At 39.6% G+C, this 18329-nt stretch overlaps 1 protein-coding gene across 2 annotated transcripts in view; it reads right to left on the bottom strand.

Moving 5' to 3' along the window:
* Positions 1 to 728: 728 nt before the first annotated feature.
* The window catches only part of sel1l (SEL1L adaptor subunit of SYVN1 ubiquitin ligase), a 45195-nt gene continuing 27594 nt past the window's right edge, over positions 729 to 18329 (bottom strand). For both annotated transcript variants that reach the window (XM_086002749.1, XM_086002748.1), the window contains 13 exons: positions 17861 to 17942; positions 16647 to 16801; positions 16238 to 16294; positions 15615 to 15683; positions 15452 to 15529; positions 14397 to 14459; positions 11340 to 11427; positions 10213 to 10361; positions 7990 to 8155; positions 7132 to 7206; positions 5823 to 5995; positions 3573 to 3701; positions 729 to 2486 (listed from right to left, as the gene is read on the bottom strand). In XM_086002749.1, the coding sequence (XP_085858875.1) occupies positions 2304 to 2486; positions 3573 to 3701; positions 5823 to 5995; positions 7132 to 7206; positions 7990 to 8155; positions 10213 to 10361; positions 11340 to 11427; positions 14397 to 14459; positions 15452 to 15529; positions 15615 to 15683; positions 16238 to 16294; positions 16647 to 16801; positions 17861 to 17942 (1467 nt within the window). In that variant the 3' untranslated portion in view covers positions 729 to 2303. The remainder of the gene's footprint in view (positions 2487 to 3572; positions 3702 to 5822; positions 5996 to 7131; positions 7207 to 7989; positions 8156 to 10212; positions 10362 to 11339; positions 11428 to 14396; positions 14460 to 15451; positions 15530 to 15614; positions 15684 to 16237; positions 16295 to 16646; positions 16802 to 17860; positions 17943 to 18329) is intronic.

Consider the following 18329-nt stretch of genomic DNA (forward strand, 5'->3'; position numbering starts at 1 on the left):
TCTGCACGTGCTTAAAGAAGGAACTTCTTTACCCAGAGAGTGGTGAGAATGTGGAACTTGCTACCACAGGGATTGTTTGAAGTGAATAGTATAGATGTATTTAAGGAGCGGTTAGATAAACATAGGAGGGGAAAAAGGGAATAGAGGGTTATGCTGATAAGAGTTAGATGAGGAAAAACAGGAGGAGACTCGAATGGAGCATAAACACGAGCATGGACTGGTTGGGCCTAAAAGCCAGTTTCTGTGCTGTATATTCTATGTAAAAAAAAAAAAAAAAAAAATTGTTAAATCTTTAACTTTTTCTAGTTCTGACAGAGGGTCAATGACTTGAAATGTTACCTCTATTTCAATGAGTTTTTCCAGAATTCTCTTTATTTCATATTTCCAGCATCTGCAGTATTTTGCTTTTGTAATTCGGGTCCTTTTTCTCAAGTTTATTTGGAAGTAGCTTTGGAGCTCACTGCTGAGGATTAAATTGGTGGAGTCTGCCACTGCAGATTTGCAAACAAATTGTGGAAAGAATAGCATCCATTGGCCAAGTGGCCTCTTCTCATTCGACATTTTAATCTTCTTGTTCGCTTGTGGTTAAAATGGTGGACTCTTGCCGTAGAATGTCGTCTTTAATAAAAGATACGTTGGGTGCATGCTAATGACAATGCTATAAACAAAGTCAAGTCTGGAGTACACCCAGAGCATTATTTAAAGTGAATATAGAAAGAGTCTACAGCAACTGCTCGACACTTTATTAAAACTCAAGCATAACTATACAGTTTCTTGGCAAATTGAGCTGGAATTTTCAATTCACAAAAGGTTATTAAAAGTCTGTACACCTTATTAACATTTTTAAACAATTTTACACAGCTTTTCCTTATTGCATTTACAATATAGTACATTTACAATACAGCTACCAATCCAATCCAATTGCCAGTTTTAAAGGGGGTACATACTTTCAAAGTTCAGCTATATTCCCAACAAAAGTGCAGCCATAAAGAGCTATTGTTCTCCCTAGAAATCAGTCTTTATTAGTCTGGTTTTTGACTAGACAATTGGGTTTGGAAATTTCTAAACTAGACACCCAAAGGTATCATGAGCCAAGCTGTAATTCCACCCTCTGCTCTACTAAATCATTCAAATCCATCATTAAACACCAATGCTGGCCCTAAATTAGACATGGGGGCAAGAAAGTCCATTGCAAACATATGGTCACTTGCCATTTATAAATAGAAGTATACTTCTACTTCCAGCTATTGTGACTGACTTTGCTAAAGGCCAACCGACTGTGGGCTTTTTCAGTCTTAGTTCTGCACATTTAAATTTTTCTAAAAAAAAAAATCCCCATTAAGCAAAATTCATCACACTGCAATGAAATGGCTCAAAAGAAAAAATCCACAGTACTAGTTTCAGGATTTTTTGATTCCTGCTTTGTAACAAGATCAAATTCTGCTTTGTAACAAGATCAAATTCATGAAGGCAAACTATACAATAACTAAAATTAATACCACGGGAATCCCCTTTCCAACACGGAACTGAGCAACTTCTATTTACAACTGTTATTTTAAAATATTTTCCTTTTAATTAGGTAACAGTTCCCAGATTTGCAACAAAGTTAATCCAGAAAAAGATTTCTATGCATTATTGCATTTCTTTAATCGACTCTCCTCAAAGTCTTTCTGTAGCCAAACGAAAAAAAAACAAAACACCTTCCTACAAACACATCCAGCAAAGCTCCACAAGGGCATGTGGTTGTTGAAAGCAGCGATTTTTTGAAGCTGGGTCAGTTGGTTGATGAATTCACCAAAAATAGGTATTAAGGTTCTTCATAGAAGAGCTGAAGTACTGGCAAAGATCTATTGGCAAATAACTGCAATGCTTCATTAGGTGGCTGTGCAATATTATACTCGTGTAGTGGCACTTCTAGAAGAATAACCCATTTGCAGGATTCAGTCGGGTTCATTAGTTACGTACATCTTCTAATGAAAAACAAATCGGCTATAAGCTCAAAACTGACAAACTTAATATATAAACTGCTGGACAATACCACAAAAAAAAAAAACCACTGTTGATTTTACAAGTTAGAAAGACCAGAAGCTTTTTGTAGACTTCATATAAAACGATTCTTCTGCTGCTGATCAAAATAGCTAAAAACTCAGCAAGCCTGAAAAATAGGCCTTATTTTATTAAGAAAATGTGAACTTCATACAAGTCAAGGGTTCAACTTTTTGTTGCTGCATAAAAATTGTTTGGTGGGGGGGGGGTGGAGAGGAAAGAAAAAAAAATGGACACCTGTACTGACTGTATCTTTGCTATTGTTGCTCACGTTGCGGTTCTGGTTGCTGGGGGCCTGGTGCCCGTAGCTCAGGCTGCTGCTGTCTTTGTCTGTAAGCAATCACAGTCCCCAATAGCAGAGCAAGTATAGTCATGAGGTAAAGATCCCACTCAGGGCCCAGCAACATGTCCAAGTCAACCTGCATCCACATCTCACGGAACTGCAACAACAAACAAGAGTACATGGCATTCACACAAAATAGAAAACTGCATTGGTTTTGGAGTCCAACTAAGCCTCAACAGTTCATTTATAACCATATACAAAATATCAAGTCCCAACAAAACTTGTGCACATTCCCCACCCCCTCCTTTGCATACTCTTAACTCTCTCCAAAGCACAGTTGAGGGAGGTATACTTGTTATCTAAACACTAGTGCTTTTTGAAACAAAACTTTGCTGTTAATGCAGAAGTTTCTGGCATGGAAGCTTTGAGGTTAATGTAAGAAATAAGACTAGGTGTAGGCCATACAGCCCCTTGAGCCTGCTCCATCATTCAATAAGATCATGGCTGAACTACTACATCAGCTACTTTCCCACCCATATCGCTTGGTGCCCAAAAGTCTAGTGATCTCAGTTTTGAATATATTCAATGACTGCCACAACCCTCTAGGGTAGTGAATTCCAAAGATTCACAACCCTGATTAAAGTTCTGGAGCAATTTTCAGGCCTCCTGTCTGAGAGGATTCCTCCCTGTAACCGATGCCCGAGGGGAAAGTACAGCCACAAAAACGATTTTTCAAAACAAGACATTTCAAATAACTAATTGTCTTCTATGCTTGGGGCGAGTGGGAAGATATCCTAAAAAAAGTGACGAGAGAGAGGTGGTGGAAATAGAAAAATATTGAACAGACTGAAGGTTTTTTTTTCCTGGTTAGATTGACATCAGTCTACACATCAGGTTCTATACTATAGGGAGTGATTTTCCAGTAGGTGTTGGAAATATAGACCGTCATTCAACACCAGTTCATGGTAGGGAGAACACCTGCAATTTTCCATGCACTGGTGGCAGGCAAGGTTCCTGATTATGAATACAAGTCAGGCAAATTTAGCCCATGGGTTATTTCATTACACTTCCAAGATATTTAAACCAAGACGCTAAATGTTACTCTTGATTGCATCATCACAGATGGCAGTGAAAGATTCCCTGTACATAAATGATAAATTGGATGGGGCAAGGACACCAAGAACTAGATTTTTTTTCCCATTAATAAAGTTCCTAGCACTACTTCATCCTTGTGTTTACTTACTTTGGTTTCTCTCAGGTAGTCCATTGAATACATCATGCCTAGTTTACAAAGCGCTAGGAAGACAGGGACTTGAGCATCAGGACTAGTCTCTGCAGCCATGTCATAAAACCGCTTTGCAAGGTAGATATCCTTTGGAAAAAAAAGTTTAAAAATTCTTTATAAAATAGTCAACTATTATTTTAATTAGAGAACCATATAGCACATTGATGCTACATTTATACTGCACTAAGCAATATCCTCTTTACACTACCTGGCTAGAACCAAATACAGGAAATTCTCGTTTAAACGGCACCTAAATATCCAGAATTCTCTATTAACCGGCAAAATTCATACTCCGAAAACAACCCCTCAATAACCGGCAATGTTGCCGAGTCCCCCGAGGTGGCCGAGTTAGTCAGTGGGGGTAGTTCTCCAAACTGCCACTACTCTGCTTCTTGGCGCTGTCGGAAGTCGGAACACCTCAATACCCCTGTAACAGGAGTCTGACTCTCCCACGCTGCTGGTAGTCATTGCATTGCATTACCCTCAACTGGCAGTACTGTACTTAATCAAGCATCTTCCACCATCCATTTAACAACATTCTGTAGGTGAGTACCCAATTACTGTATACTGCACATTTCTTGATTTTTAAATTTTTTTTGTTAAAAATAGCCTTGGTAGATAACCCGCTCCGTCATCCGGAATTTTTGATCAACCGGCAACACGCCGGTGCCGGATACTAAAGAGTTTTATATACACACACACGCACGCACACACGCACTCTGGTGGTTGAAATGTTAACAGGTTTGGAAGTGTGCACACCCTCAGCATTTAAATTAAATGCAGGAAGGCTTAAAAGTACCAGGAGCAATTTTTAACAACCAGGTTTTGACACTGCATTGGAGTTACATTTTATGTGATGTCAAACTAAAGGGGTATGGGCCAGCCTCCCTGAGCAATTCTCTCTCTTTCTCCAGGATTTGCATTGTAACAAATAAGTTAAATGTAGACGCTGCAGAATAAGAGGCAGCTTAAATAAAAGTGTGAGAAGAGGTTCATGATGTCTGAATTAAGGACCAATTGCTGCCACAATTTGGCACTTAAATCCAATTCCATTCTCTTGCACTATAATAGAAAGATCCCCTCAGAGGCCAAATTCCATTTAGTTTCAACTAGTGCAAGAGAAAGTGCTTATGGGCAAAAAAGGTGAAGATAATTCTAACAGGAACATAACCAAAAATTAGTGGAGTTTAGAAAAAAAATTGAAAGTTAACCGAAGCAAATAGAACAGTGAAGCATTCTAATTAGCTTCAGTAGGAACATTGGAACAGGAGTAGGCCATCCTAAGGTGTGGTGTCCAGAACTGCTCACAGTACTCCAGGTGTAGTCTAGCTAGGGCTTTGTGTAGCTGCAGCATAACTTCTGCCCCCTTGTATTCTAGTCCTAGATATAAAGGCCAGCATTCCATTAGCCTTTTTGATTATTTTCTGTACCTGTTCATGACATTTTAATGATCTATGTACCTGGACCCCCAAGTTTCTTTGGACATCCACTGTTTTTAGCTTTTCACCATTTAGAAAGTATCTTGTTCAATCCCTTTCTGGTCCAAAGTGGATGACCTCATTTGCCTACATTGAAGTCCATTTGCCTAGTTTTGCCCATTCACTTAATTTCTCAATATCCTTTTGTAATTTTGTGCTTTCATCTACACTGCCTACAATGGTCAGTGACCATGGTCTTGAGTGGGAGGGAAAATACCAGTTAAACAGGGCTCCTGCTGATTACGATGTAGTGTAAAAAGCACATTCAGCAATGCCAGGCGAGGAGAGATCAGCTACAATGCACACTGTACTGTAAAAACAATCCAGCTTGTGGGGTGTGCAAAATTGCTTTCTAGATGGTGCTTCTGCCACACAGGGCAGTAAATTTGATTCAAAACAATTAAGAGGGACGGGGGGGGAAGGGAAGAACACAAACTCCAAAATTAAAAAAAAGACAAAAAGTAGAAAATGGCTGCCTTATAAGTTTATCACATACCAAACCATCAACATTACAGGCTCACTACTAATACAAGTTACATAGACCTGAAACTACACTGTCAGACCAACAGCAGTGATTAAAACGGCACTCAATATAGAAGTTGGTGCATCCGAAGCAGCTAGTGAATCATGGCAAAGGCAGCAAAGATTGAAGGAACACAGTCAGTTTGTCCTTCAATTTAACACACAAGTCTGTTAAAAAATACAACTGGTGTGATTTTCAAACTTGTACCTGTTTAATGCCCAAACCCTTTTCGTGCATGTAGCCCAGGTTAAACATGGCCTGGGCACTGTGCTGTTGCTCAGAGGCGAGTCTGTAATGAATTACTGCCGTTTCATAGTCAATGTCTGTGCCGTAACCATAGAAATGATAATCTCCAAGTTTGATTCTTGCAACTGTATAACCTAAAACACAACACAATATTTAAATACATAGAACTTAATGACATTACTTGTCAATAGCAATTCTATTCCCCTCACACAGGATCCTCATTAAAACTAGTCTCCTCAGGAAAATAATTAATGATGCCACGACAGTTATTTGAGTATAATGATGCTCTGGTATGTCAGCATTTAGAAATGCAGGATTTCCTATTGCAATTTTCCATTCAGTCACCTAGATGGCAGCATCTCTCAAGTTCACACAAGAGCTTCCGAATCGTCAGGTTCTCGTCCTCATTCGGATTGCTTATAACTTTTTTTTTAAATAAAAAGCTTCTAACCAAAAAAGGGATTCTTGTTGCTTTCCTTAATTTTTGAAGGAAATAACACTTCTGTATCAGCTAAATTAGAAACAGCACAGCAGCCAGTGTTTTTTTTTAATATTGGTTTGATTTTAGTAGTTAAATATGTTATAACACTTATTCATCTCATCTGTAAGAGTTTTTTTTTTAAATAATAAAGTTAATGAACATTTTGAACTGGTGGAACAATCTGCATATGCAGAAAGTGGGAGAAAAATGTGGCATTGGAAGAAAAGGCCATCTGAAAGACAGCACCTCCGGCAATGCAGCACCCTTTCACTACTGCACTGAAGAACTAAACAATTGTGCTTGCGTTAAATTTGTGTGTTTAAAATGGAATTATTGGTGATCTATATAGTGATTAGTCTGGAAGCGTGCTTCAAGCATTAGCACCATTTTGTACCACTACTTTCCATCAAGCCAATAAAATTTACAATCTAAAAAGCTGTATTTAGTTTTTTTTTTAAAACACATGATTTTGCATAAAGACATCTCTTCCGTCACAAGAGTTTGGCAATGCTACTTTACAGCCACCTTCAAAACAGGAGGTGCACAAGCGTATCATGAATTCAATCTTCTGAGAGAACAGTCATCCTAGGATGTGGCTTGGGTATTGTGTTAGCATTCTACAATGTGTATAAACAGCACGGTAGAGCCAGATGCTTTGAATGACTAGCAACAGACAAGGATACGCAGCAATGTTCCACGAGCATTTAAAAAACAAACTGCAATAAGGCTGACCCCATGAATCTTAGTGCAGCACTATTTCGCTTTCCTTTACTGGTCTTGAAACCTCACCTTGTGCTGCCGCTCTATTCCAGTGCAGTAGTGCCCGTGGATAGGTCTCATTCTCGCCAAAAATGTTAGCTTCCTCTGTAAATAGAATAGAGAATGTAAATAAAAGGATTTATTGTTCAGTTACTGACGTTCCAGTAAACTTTGTCCATCACGTACATCCTTAAACCGCTGCAAGATTTTTTTTGCATAACTGACATGAATTTAAACTCGAATATATTCAGATCAAGTTAACCCTTTGGCTCATTTGATTTTAAAATTCCAAGATCCTCGTTTTCTCAAACAGTAACTTTCACCACTTAACATACCCAACCGTACTGCAAATCCAAGTTTATTTATTGAATTAATGTAATTCTACAGTGGATATTATGATTAAGTTAATAATGCCCCTCAACACCTAGCATTGTGAAACATTTTTTTAAACAAAAAAAAAGATTCTGGTATACAATATTTTACAACTCAATTATTATTTTATTTTTAATTTTTATTTTTAGTAAAAGTACTGTCGCGAGATTTGAACTAATGCAACAGTAATCTGTGACCATTACATTTTACCAGTGTTTGTTGGTGCCAATTATCTGCTAGTAAAAGTCAATTCTCACCAGGCGCTTCATGGCACAGCAGTGCAGATTCCTTTGAATTAAATCCAAGTTAGTTTAGCAGAAACTAGAGTATTAAAAATATGACTTCTGCTTTAATCCACATTGGCCACCTGTTTTGCAGCACATTTTCACAGGTGTGCAATTGAAGTAAAGTGACAGAGCACAGAATTGGGTCAATTAAAAATTTGTACGCTTTAGATATATGAAGTAAGATTGAACAAGGCAGTTGAAACACTGCTAGACTGGTCTTGGTTCTCACTTTGATCCAGAATGAACGCCGCATTGCTCTGGGCCACCTCGTAGCCTTGCTCAGCCAACAACAAGTACTGTACCAATGCAGAGTCAGTGTCTCCCTCCTTGTAGCTGCTGTATGCAGACATTAGCCGCTCTGACCAGCGACCTCGCTCACAGACATTTTTAAACAACTGCGAAAGGAAAGTAGAAATGTTTCAAAGTCTGCCAATGCAAACTCAAACTATAGCAGAAAAATGGAAATTTTACCAAATTGATACACAACCATAAAATATTTTTTTTTTTTAAAAGGCCGATCTGCACTCTTATAATAGCCGCAATCTTCTCTTGTTGCTTTTAAAGAGCTGGCGAGAGGCAACCTGGAACAAAGGTCTAACAATCACTCTCCAACTGACATTGTGAATTGATAAAGCTGCTTAGAACGGTGTTCCTAGGCAGGAAATCAGTGGATAGGGAATTCTAATTAAAATGTTAGCTCACTGGCTGCCTCTTACCAGCAGTTTAAGAGAAAAAACAAACACACACACCCCAACACCATGTATTTATATATCACCTTTAACATAGTACAACGTCCCAAGGCACTTCACAGGAGTGTTAGAAGACAAAAAATTGGACAGAGCCACAAAGAAATTAGGGTAGATGACCAAAAGCTTGGTCAAAGAGGTAGGTTTTAAGGAGCGTCTTAAAAGGAGGGAAGAGGCGCGGAGAGGTTTAGGAAGGGAATTCCAGAGCTTAGGGCCTAGGCAACAGAAGGCACGGCCACCAATGGTCAAGAGGAGCACAGACATCTCGGGTGGGGCGGGGGGGGTGGGTGGTTGCGGGGCTGGAGGAGATTACAGAGATAGGGAGGGGCGAGGCCATGGAGGGATTTGAAAACAAAGGATGAGAATTTTGAAATCGAGGCATTGCTTAATGGGAAGCCAATGTAGGTCAGCGAGCACAGGGGTGATGGATGAATGGGACTTGGTGCAAGTTAGGACACAGGCAGTCAAGTTTTGGATGACCTCATGTTTACGTAGGGTAGAATGAGAGAGGCCAACCAGGAGTGCGTTGGAATAGTCAAGTCTAGAGATAAAGGCATGGATGATGGTTTCAGCAGCAGATGAGCTGAGGCAAGAGCAGAGACAGGTGATGTTCCAGAGGTGGAAATAGACGGTCTTATTTATGCCATGGATGTGTGGTCAGAAGTTCAGGGCCAAATATGACACCAAGGTTGCAAACAGTGTGGTTCAGCCTCAGACAGATGCTAGGGAGAGGGATGGAGTCAGTGGCTAGGGAACGGAGTTTGTGGCAGGGACCGAAGACAAAGGCTTCAGTCTTCCCAATATTTAATTGGAGAAAATTTCTGCTCATCCAGTACTAGATGCCAGACAAGCAGTGTGTTGATTTAGAGACCGTGGAAAGGTCGAGAGAAGTGGTGGTGAGGTAGAGCTGGGTACAGCATACAGAATACAAGTATCACATTTGACATGTGAAATCAATAAATTGAGTGGAATAATTTACCACCATAAGTATACAGATACACAAAAGCATGGTGTGTTTTTACATGAACTTTAAAAAAAAAATTCTATAGCAGCTCAGTTGTTTACCACATAGGACAAAAATGAGACCACAGATCAGATTACATGGTTTCAGCTTCAATTCTCAGCCTGTGCCAAGTTAGCGGTTTTCAACAATACAAATAGTTGAGCTGGTACAATTGACTTCAGCGTCCCAGAGCTGGGAAAGGAAGCAGAGATCCTGCACTCTGTCACAATCCATTGACCAGAAGTGGAAAGTACATATACAGAGACGCCAAACTAGAATAGGATTGGACTCCGTTGTGCCAAACAAGGTCACTTGAACAAGGTACCAGAAGACTTCTAGCACTTGTGGAACTGTACCACAAAATGAGAGAAGACAAAAGGGAGGAGAAAAACCTAATGGTAGGAATCATTCATTTTTTTTTTACATCAAAGTCAACGTACTTGGAGTTAGATTCCTTGCATGGAGAGTGGAAGGTATCAGTAATTTGATGGCATACTACCAGCTACAGCAGATCCCTATGAATCAGAGTTGTGCTATCACAAACACAGCAGACTTGCAACCCAAACAATAAGTAATCATGTGGAGTGGAGCCTTAAATTTTCATAAGCATAACTCACTACACTTTAAACACTTACATGTAAAGATATTTTAAAATCAAAATAACCAAGAATATTTCCAGTCATTATATGATGCAAATTCTTACCTCAACAGCTGTATGACAAGATCTAAGCACACCACTGCCTATTGCATGCATTTGAGCCAAGTTATAAAAAGCCAGTATGTGTCCACCTTGTGAGGCGAGGTTAAAATACTTCAAGGCTTGTTTGTAATCTCTCTTCACACCTACACCATCTACAGAACAAACAAAGTCACTGCCATAAAGATACATGAACATTTTTACATTTCTATAGCAGCTCAGTTGTTGACCACACAGGACAAAAATCAGACCACAAAATTAAGCCTAAAAGAAGAAAGGTAAATCGGGGTGTAATTCATCTTAGGCAGTAACGCAAAGCCAGGGGTAGCGAATTGGCAGCCCCTTTTTCTTTTTCCGAGCGGAGTGAAAAATGGGCTGCAGATTTGCTATCACCCTCTTTGTGCTACTGCCCAAAGTTGAATTTCACCCCCACATACGGCACCTTGGGCATGATCAAATGTCTCAATGGCTTAATGGAGTAGGGGAGAACAGGCACTTGAAAGTAAGATTGCTCATTGGAGGTAGTTAAAAAACCACACTGTTATTAGCTGTTGGAAACTGCTCCAAGAACCTGAATAGTGCAGATCAAATGGTCTGTATAAAAAAGGTACTTTTTACTAAAAGTGCCTTAAATCACATGTAAACCTCAGTACACATAACATTGATGCCAGACCTTTTGTTCAAAAAGGAACTTGGAATAGATAAAATGGCCAATTGCTCAAGAGTTGCAACTGTTAATCCGAGAAGCACATTCTGAAGCAGAAATGATCAGAGACGGCTACTGCTCGAAAAGATAGTGTAGCTTTGAGACTATAATAGCAAAAAGCTCAAGGCACAGTCCCATGATTTTCATCTATTAATCCCAATCCTAATGCACACAAAAGGACAGATGCACAGGACTAAATCAATTCCAGTATCTTTCTCCCCCCTGTATATTCACAGAACTAGCTGTAGAATAAATCTTGTTGTATTCCTTCGCATTCATTGACCCATCAATAACATACATTGCATCAATTTTTGTTGTCATATTCAAATAAAAATGCACACGCCAGGAGCTGTATATCTGGTACAGAATAAATCTGGAAACTTCTAGATAGGTGGATAAATAATAAAGATATGCAGCTATGGCTTACTGTAATACATGGAACCCAGCTGGAGCTGTCCATCCACCCAACCCTGTTCAGCAGCTTTCTGAAAGTACTTCAGTGCCAATTCATGATTCTATTAAAAAGAGGGAAAAAAAGATAACCTGCGTTGCCACTCAATCACACATTATACCAGGTTCTAATTAAGAATACAAAATTGAAATTAGAACGAGAAAGGCCACTTGGCTCAGCAATCACCCAACATTGTACTCAATTGTATTTGAATAACCCATGTTTTTGCCTCCATTACATTGCTTAAAAGTATATGCCAATCATTTATTGTGTAACTGCACACAAACATTTCAAGAGGGTGGGGTTTGCATACATATATACCTGTACACAATTTTAAATGGTGGATCAATCTCCCATTACCAAACACTACATTAGTTGATTATTGTGCCAGTTATAAATTTCACATAGGCTGGATATCAGTTAAAAAAATAACCACCAGTTCTGCAATACTACTTGGCAAGGAAATTTTGCCTGTTTCTGTCTAAATTTACACTAAAATTTCATTTACGTCTTCTGGTCCTAATTTGAAGACTGCGGATGCATTTGTTTGGGTGGTGTGGTGACTGCCACCACAACTTGCATTTATATAGCGCGAAGGAGAGGGAATTCTAGCATAGATGGCTGAAGGCATGGCCGCCAACAGTGGAGTGAAGAGAGCTGGGGATGCAGGAGAGTTCAGAATTGAAGGAACGCAGAGTTCTTGGAGGGTTGTAGGGCTGGAGGAGATTACGGAAATAGGGAGGAGTGAGGCCATGGAAGGATTTGAACAGGAGGATGAGGATTTTTTAAAAAACCAAGGTGGTGCTGGACCAGGAGCCAATGCAGGTCAGTGAGCACTAGGGTGATGGGGGAGCGTGATTTGGTGTGGGCTAGATTATGAGTTTTGGATAAGCTCACGTATACGGAAGGTGGAAGTTGGGAGGCTGGCCAGGAAAGTATTAAAATAAGAGAGTCTCGAGGTAACAAATGCATGGATGAGTGTTTCAGCAGGAGATAAACAAAGGCACGGGTGGAGACAGGCAATGTTACGGAGGTGAAAATAAGCAATCTTTGTGATGGAGGGTGGTGTAGACCAGAAGTTCAACTCGGGATCAAATAGGATGCAGAGGTTGCGAACAGTCTGGGTCAGCCTGAGAGAATGACATGGGAAAGGAATCGGCGACGAGGAAATGCAGTTCGTGGCTTCCCAATATTTAACTGGAGGGAATTGCGGCTCACCCGCTACTGGATGTTAGACAAGCAGCCTGACAACAGAGGCAGTGGAGGGGTCAAGAGAGGTGGAGGCAAGGTAAAGATAGGCACCCTGATTCCAAAAGGTGCGTTGATGACACCATCTTTACCTTGCCTCCACCACCTCGGTGGTCAGGCTGCTTGTCTGACCAGTATATTTAATGGCTTACCATAACTTTTATAGATTTACATCCTAGAATTGGATCAGCCTTATCACCACGATTGGTTCTATCTAGGGCATTTATGTAGTAAAACAGGAGTCCAAGCAGTCGAGAGACTCCATTCAAAACCTTTTCTCCTCCTGCATGGCATTACACCTCAAATAATTAATTATTTGAAAAAAAAAGTTCCTTATGCAGTCTTACGTTCTCTTAACATTTATTTTCTAGTAAATTTTGGTCAGAGATGTATGAAAAATGAAAAGTTAAATCAGAGTGTGCTTTATTTATAACATCCTCAAAAGTTTAGGAAGTAATCTTGGTAAGCATACATGGAGGACAAAAAAACCACAAATCACACAAATCAACCAAGAAAACAAGGCTCAATTAAAAAAAAAAAAAAAAACTTAAGCCGGTGGGGGATAGGTCTCTGGGGTCAAAGATTTCCAGCAGAACAGACAATTTTAAGGGTGTTTTAACATATTTAATGGCGTTGCGTTTGATATATTGATTTATTTTAAAAAAGCACAGTTGAACATTAAAGTGATCCCCACTCATACTTTGACAGATCTGTCCGTACGGACCTGTCAAAAGTGTGAAGGGGTTTCCCTTCGATTGGTTCCCCATAGCCCACGTGATCCCAGGGACGTTTGCGAATCGCATGCGCCCCTGGGATACCTGGGCCTCTGTGCATTTCGGAGCAGAGACCCAGGATCGGAAGCCTCTGGACCTACGGAGCCAGCAAGTGCATGCGTAGATTTTTCCCCCGATCAGAGGCATCCGCATGCAGGAAGCCTCCGATCGGAAATTCAGGGCCACTATTGTTTTTTAAATTGTGTATACTCAACTGCCTGTTTAGGGCCATAGGTAGGAAATCAAGTAAGTTTGTGCATCTTGATTGGTTGTTTAAAGACATTTGTCAAATCAAGTGGTGGCTTTTGATTTTTTTTTTTTTTTATAAATATAAAAGCAGGTCATAACCCATAGCTTCTCTCAGATTGGAGGGCCATATAGTCTCGCCACAAGGTCTCAAGACTTTGCAATTGACTGACCAAATACAAGATTGATGCAAAAATTGGGTTCCCCACACACCTTTACCCAATTTAAGCATCAATTCTGTACCTAACCATAATGGAGCACTTCATGCTGGTTTAAAAACTGATCAGACACACAGCTCCAGGACGCAATTTAGCCTTGAAAGTGGGATTGCAAATGTTTTAATCATCATTTTATCAAATAGGCAGATGCAATGTCAGTTTTGTGAATTTGATATCACTTGATTAAAAAAAATGAACCTCTAAAGTACAAAGAAAGATATGAATTAATCCTCATTATGCCTCCGTAGTTTAAAAAAAAGTGGCATAAAACATAAGTAAAATGTGTCAGAAACTGGTAGAAATATAGACTTGAGGAAAATGAAGGGGGGTTGGGGAAGAGCAGAAGTCCGAGTGATAGAAGCACCATTATAGTAGATTTATAATTGTATTGTGTACCTGTTTCAGTGTTTATGGAATGCAATGGAAACCTAGAAAAATGAATCCGTTGCCACACAAAGAGTCAATAAAAGCACATTTTAACTAATTCAGATTATTCTCTCCAAAAGTAGCCACAGCAATTAGATATAAACAAATACAGTAATACGCACCACTGGGACACCCTTTCCATACAAGTAAGCCATTCCTAGGCCACTCTGTCCAACTGGATTACCCTGAAAATTAACAAAGAGTCACTGCCTGCCACACAATGTGTTTCAATCTTCAGATGAGATCAAAAAGTGGAGTGAAACAAGCAGAAGCGATTTTCTGCCAATACTAGATTACATAATACTAAACCATATACGCACCAAAAAAACACAGGAATTGGACTAGTGAAGTTGTAAGCCTCTGTGGACTTGCTAATATTCAGTATGATAGTCAAATCATGGAAAGGAGTCCCTAAATGCAATGTGTCAACTGGGAGTCTTAGAAGAACTGAAATCACCATATCCACCTATTGGTATACATCTTCTCGCGCCACAGATCAAACCCACCTACCCAAGTCGAGAGAGTTTAGTGCAGGCCAGAAACAGCCAAAAGTTAGAACTTCAGCACCACTATGCAAAGGGATATTGCTGGAGCTGGACATTGCTTGCCCAGTTAAGACATACTGAGGCACTGACTTGCTGATAAACTACTAGCCCCCTAGGTGAGGAGTCTACGCTATGGATTCCATTAATGCAGTAGGCCAACTGATCAGTGACCTGGCCTGTCTGGCTCAGAGTCAGTCATGGACAGTTGCTGGTTCTAAGCTTCCATCTAGGCACACTGTCTTGGATATAACTGGACTCCAAAGAAACCCCATTTATCCTCCTCAGGTAAAAGGGAGGGAAGAAGCACTAGTTGACAACCAGAGTGTCACAAGGATAGCTGGAATGGGAAAATAAACCATCAAACTGGAGGTGCATGCAAAGGTTGGAGCAGTAGAGGGAGTCATATCTTCCATCTATAACCAAGCGGTATCAGACACAGACATTAACACAAACATCCATCACCTCAAGGAACAGGAAAAAAATCCAGAATATTTACATTACATATGGAAATATAACAACACTTTCAGGCTTTGAAAGGTCATCATAAAACCAGTTTGGATGGGGAAAGAGAGAAAAAACACCATTAGAAGTAAAATTAATTTCTGACAGCTATTTAAAAAAAAGCAACTTACCATCTCTGCTGATTTCTTGAAATAATGTAAAGCAGTGTCATTGTTCTGGGGCACAACATTACTACCCTCTGAGTACATCTGTTTACGTAAAAAAAAAAGCTTTAAAGTTCTCTAATAGTCAGGGAGTCTGGTTTGTATGAAGTATATTATCTTACGCGTTTACCTTTCCAAGGAATGCCATTGCATGAGAGTTTCCAGTAGCTGCCGCTTGGTTAAAGTACTCGAAGGCTCTCTGCAAAGGAAAATAAACAAACCCAACATGTTACAAATTCAGATATCTACTTTAGGTTCAGTGTTGTCAGTTGCTCCCTTGAGCAGTCTGGTTGCCTGAATATACACACCCACTCCTGAATACACCTGCATGGAGCGCTCACCCAAGTTAGAAATTTTAAAAGTTTACAGAGCAGGAAGGGAAGAATTCCTGCTATTTAAACTAGGAAGTTGTGAAAAGTGCAGAATAGATCTAAAAAAAAACCTCTGAGCACTTGGCAAGTCCAATTTGGCACAGCACTGGGTTTACATTCCATGGGATACCAGACTGAAATGGAGAGAGAACACAGCTTCCAGGAAGTGTTGGTGCAAATGTGTGGTTTCCTCCAAGCATCCTTTGCAATAAGCAGATAAGCCCCATTATTTCTCAGGTGATCACAGCAATAATGTGCAGAGTCTGCAATACTAAAAAAATAAGCAACCTTCACAAAATGCAGTAGAAACCACACACTGCTTGGAACATTTCAAGCAAAGGATATGCATTCTGATTTCTCAAGTACTCTTGTAAACAGTTACCTGATAATTTTGTTCCACCCCTCTTCCTCCATGCAAATGCAACTGACCAAGTCCAACCTTAAAAATAAGACAACATTTTTTTTTTTTTTTTTTATAAAAGTTTACAGGAATCATTGTTCTCTTCAAGAATTCCATTTGAAGGTCTGTCACGTTTGCAAATTTTAACTAAATAGGAATTAAAATACAAAAAAAATTTCACCACACCCATGTTGTATGGCAATGCTGCTAAAAAGGGCTTTATACAATTTACTTTTGAAATGTAGCCAATATATATTTTCTACCTGGCTAAAGACCAACAAATACAAAGCTTTTACATTTTAGCTAATGGGTAATTCGGATTTTACTTTAGTACTAAGCCAGACTTTACTTTTATGCAGACTATTTCATTCAGACCATTTCAGTACTCTACCTGTGCTTGGACATCTCCCTTTTCAGCCAGAAATTGGTAATACTGGATTAAATCGTCTTCCAGCATTCCACTGCCAACACCAGAGTTTTCAACTTCATCAAGAAGACGAATTCTCTGAACAACATTACCACCAGTCAAAGATATGTCACTGGCAACTAAAGGAAGAAATGTGATCATTTAAAAAAATCAGTGAACTACTTTACCAACACAAGAGCATAGGTTTGAAGGACAGGCTCTGGAAAGATCACCTTTGATTATTAATTCTAGAAGGACAGAGTAAAACAATCACTGTATAAAAACTAAACTAATTGAAATGCATTCATAATTTCCTGCATGCAGAAGATATATTGGCAAACAAGACTATTAAACAAGGCAAGAAAAAAAATCCACTGCGCTACTCATCACATGCAGCAAGACTTTCATTTAAAATATCAGATGCATAAAGCCTTGTTCACACAGCAATAGGGTTATTCCATTAGCAAAAAACAAAATGCAGTCACTGATCCACAGGTAACCATAAATACAAGATTAAATGCAGGGGAAACTTCACAAACTTGAGGCAGTGGATTTCATTTCCAGGGTTCGTGGTTGAGGCAGCAACTAGGTCAATGTATATGCATGTCTATGTTTTTGACAGAAGGTTCAAGTTGATATCTACTCAAGTGAAATTTAGTGATTTCAGTGTCCTTTCTACAACAATTGCCTTGCCAAGATTTCAAAAATAAATGCGTATTCCCAGGACATTAGTAAAACAATTTTATCTGCGAATGCAAACTTTTAAAATGGAAAACGATTTGTAAATAGTTGGGGGGAGGGAAAAGGATATTTAATCCAGAGACTGCAACCCTTCTCTAATGGGAGCACACGCACTTAAAATCACTGGTGACCAAAATACACGCCGGCTTCCACTCTGTTTTGTGTTTGTTACTATTGGAGAAGTGGGCCAAAAATCACTCTTTTTGGTAGGTTACCAATCTTGGCAAGTCAGCACCCAAGTTAGCTGTAGAAGGCTGATAAAGCAATATTTTCATTGCTGCTAGCCTCTTACACATTTTAACAGCTGCTCACCTTTAGTACACAGCAATATTAAAAATTTGAATCAGTCAATTCCAGAAAACATAGGACCTTATTTACTCGGGACCACAGGAAGAGTGCAGAATAGTTCTCCTCATTTCTATAGAAAACACACGCACACACAATCCATGATTGCTTACCATAATTTGCCACTACTTTGTAATGAGTTAGTGCAGATTCACAGCTCTGAGGGACTCCTATGCCAGCCCAATATCTGTAACCCTGAGGAATTAAAAAATAGATGCATTATTGAAAAAGACTGGCTATAAACATGCCCATTCATAAAATGTTCAAAACTTTGCTACAGTATGAAGGGGATTATAGAAATTTATAAATTGTAGCAACAAAACTGACTCTTTTGATACAAGTGTTCATTTTAATATTTTACTTTTTTCTTTATTGCGTTGGTAAAAAAAACCATGGCCCAGAAATTCCATTTGCAGCCCTGCAATTTGGAAAAATCTCCGCTTGGACCAGAGGGCTCCCAGGAGGCGCAGAATTCCATTGCTGTGCCTCTTTAAACTGCCGGTGTGCAGGGCACGCGTATCCCAGGGGAGCAGGTAGTTCACAGCGTTCCTGGGATCACGTGGACCATGGGGAGCCAATCAG

The sequence above is a fragment of the Somniosus microcephalus genome, chromosome 12, assembly GCF_052327205.1.
Source record: "Somniosus microcephalus isolate GS21.2 chromosome 12, FLI_Smic_1.0, whole genome shotgun sequence".
Classification (NCBI taxonomy): Eukaryota; Metazoa; Chordata; class Chondrichthyes; order Squaliformes; family Somniosidae; genus Somniosus; species Somniosus microcephalus.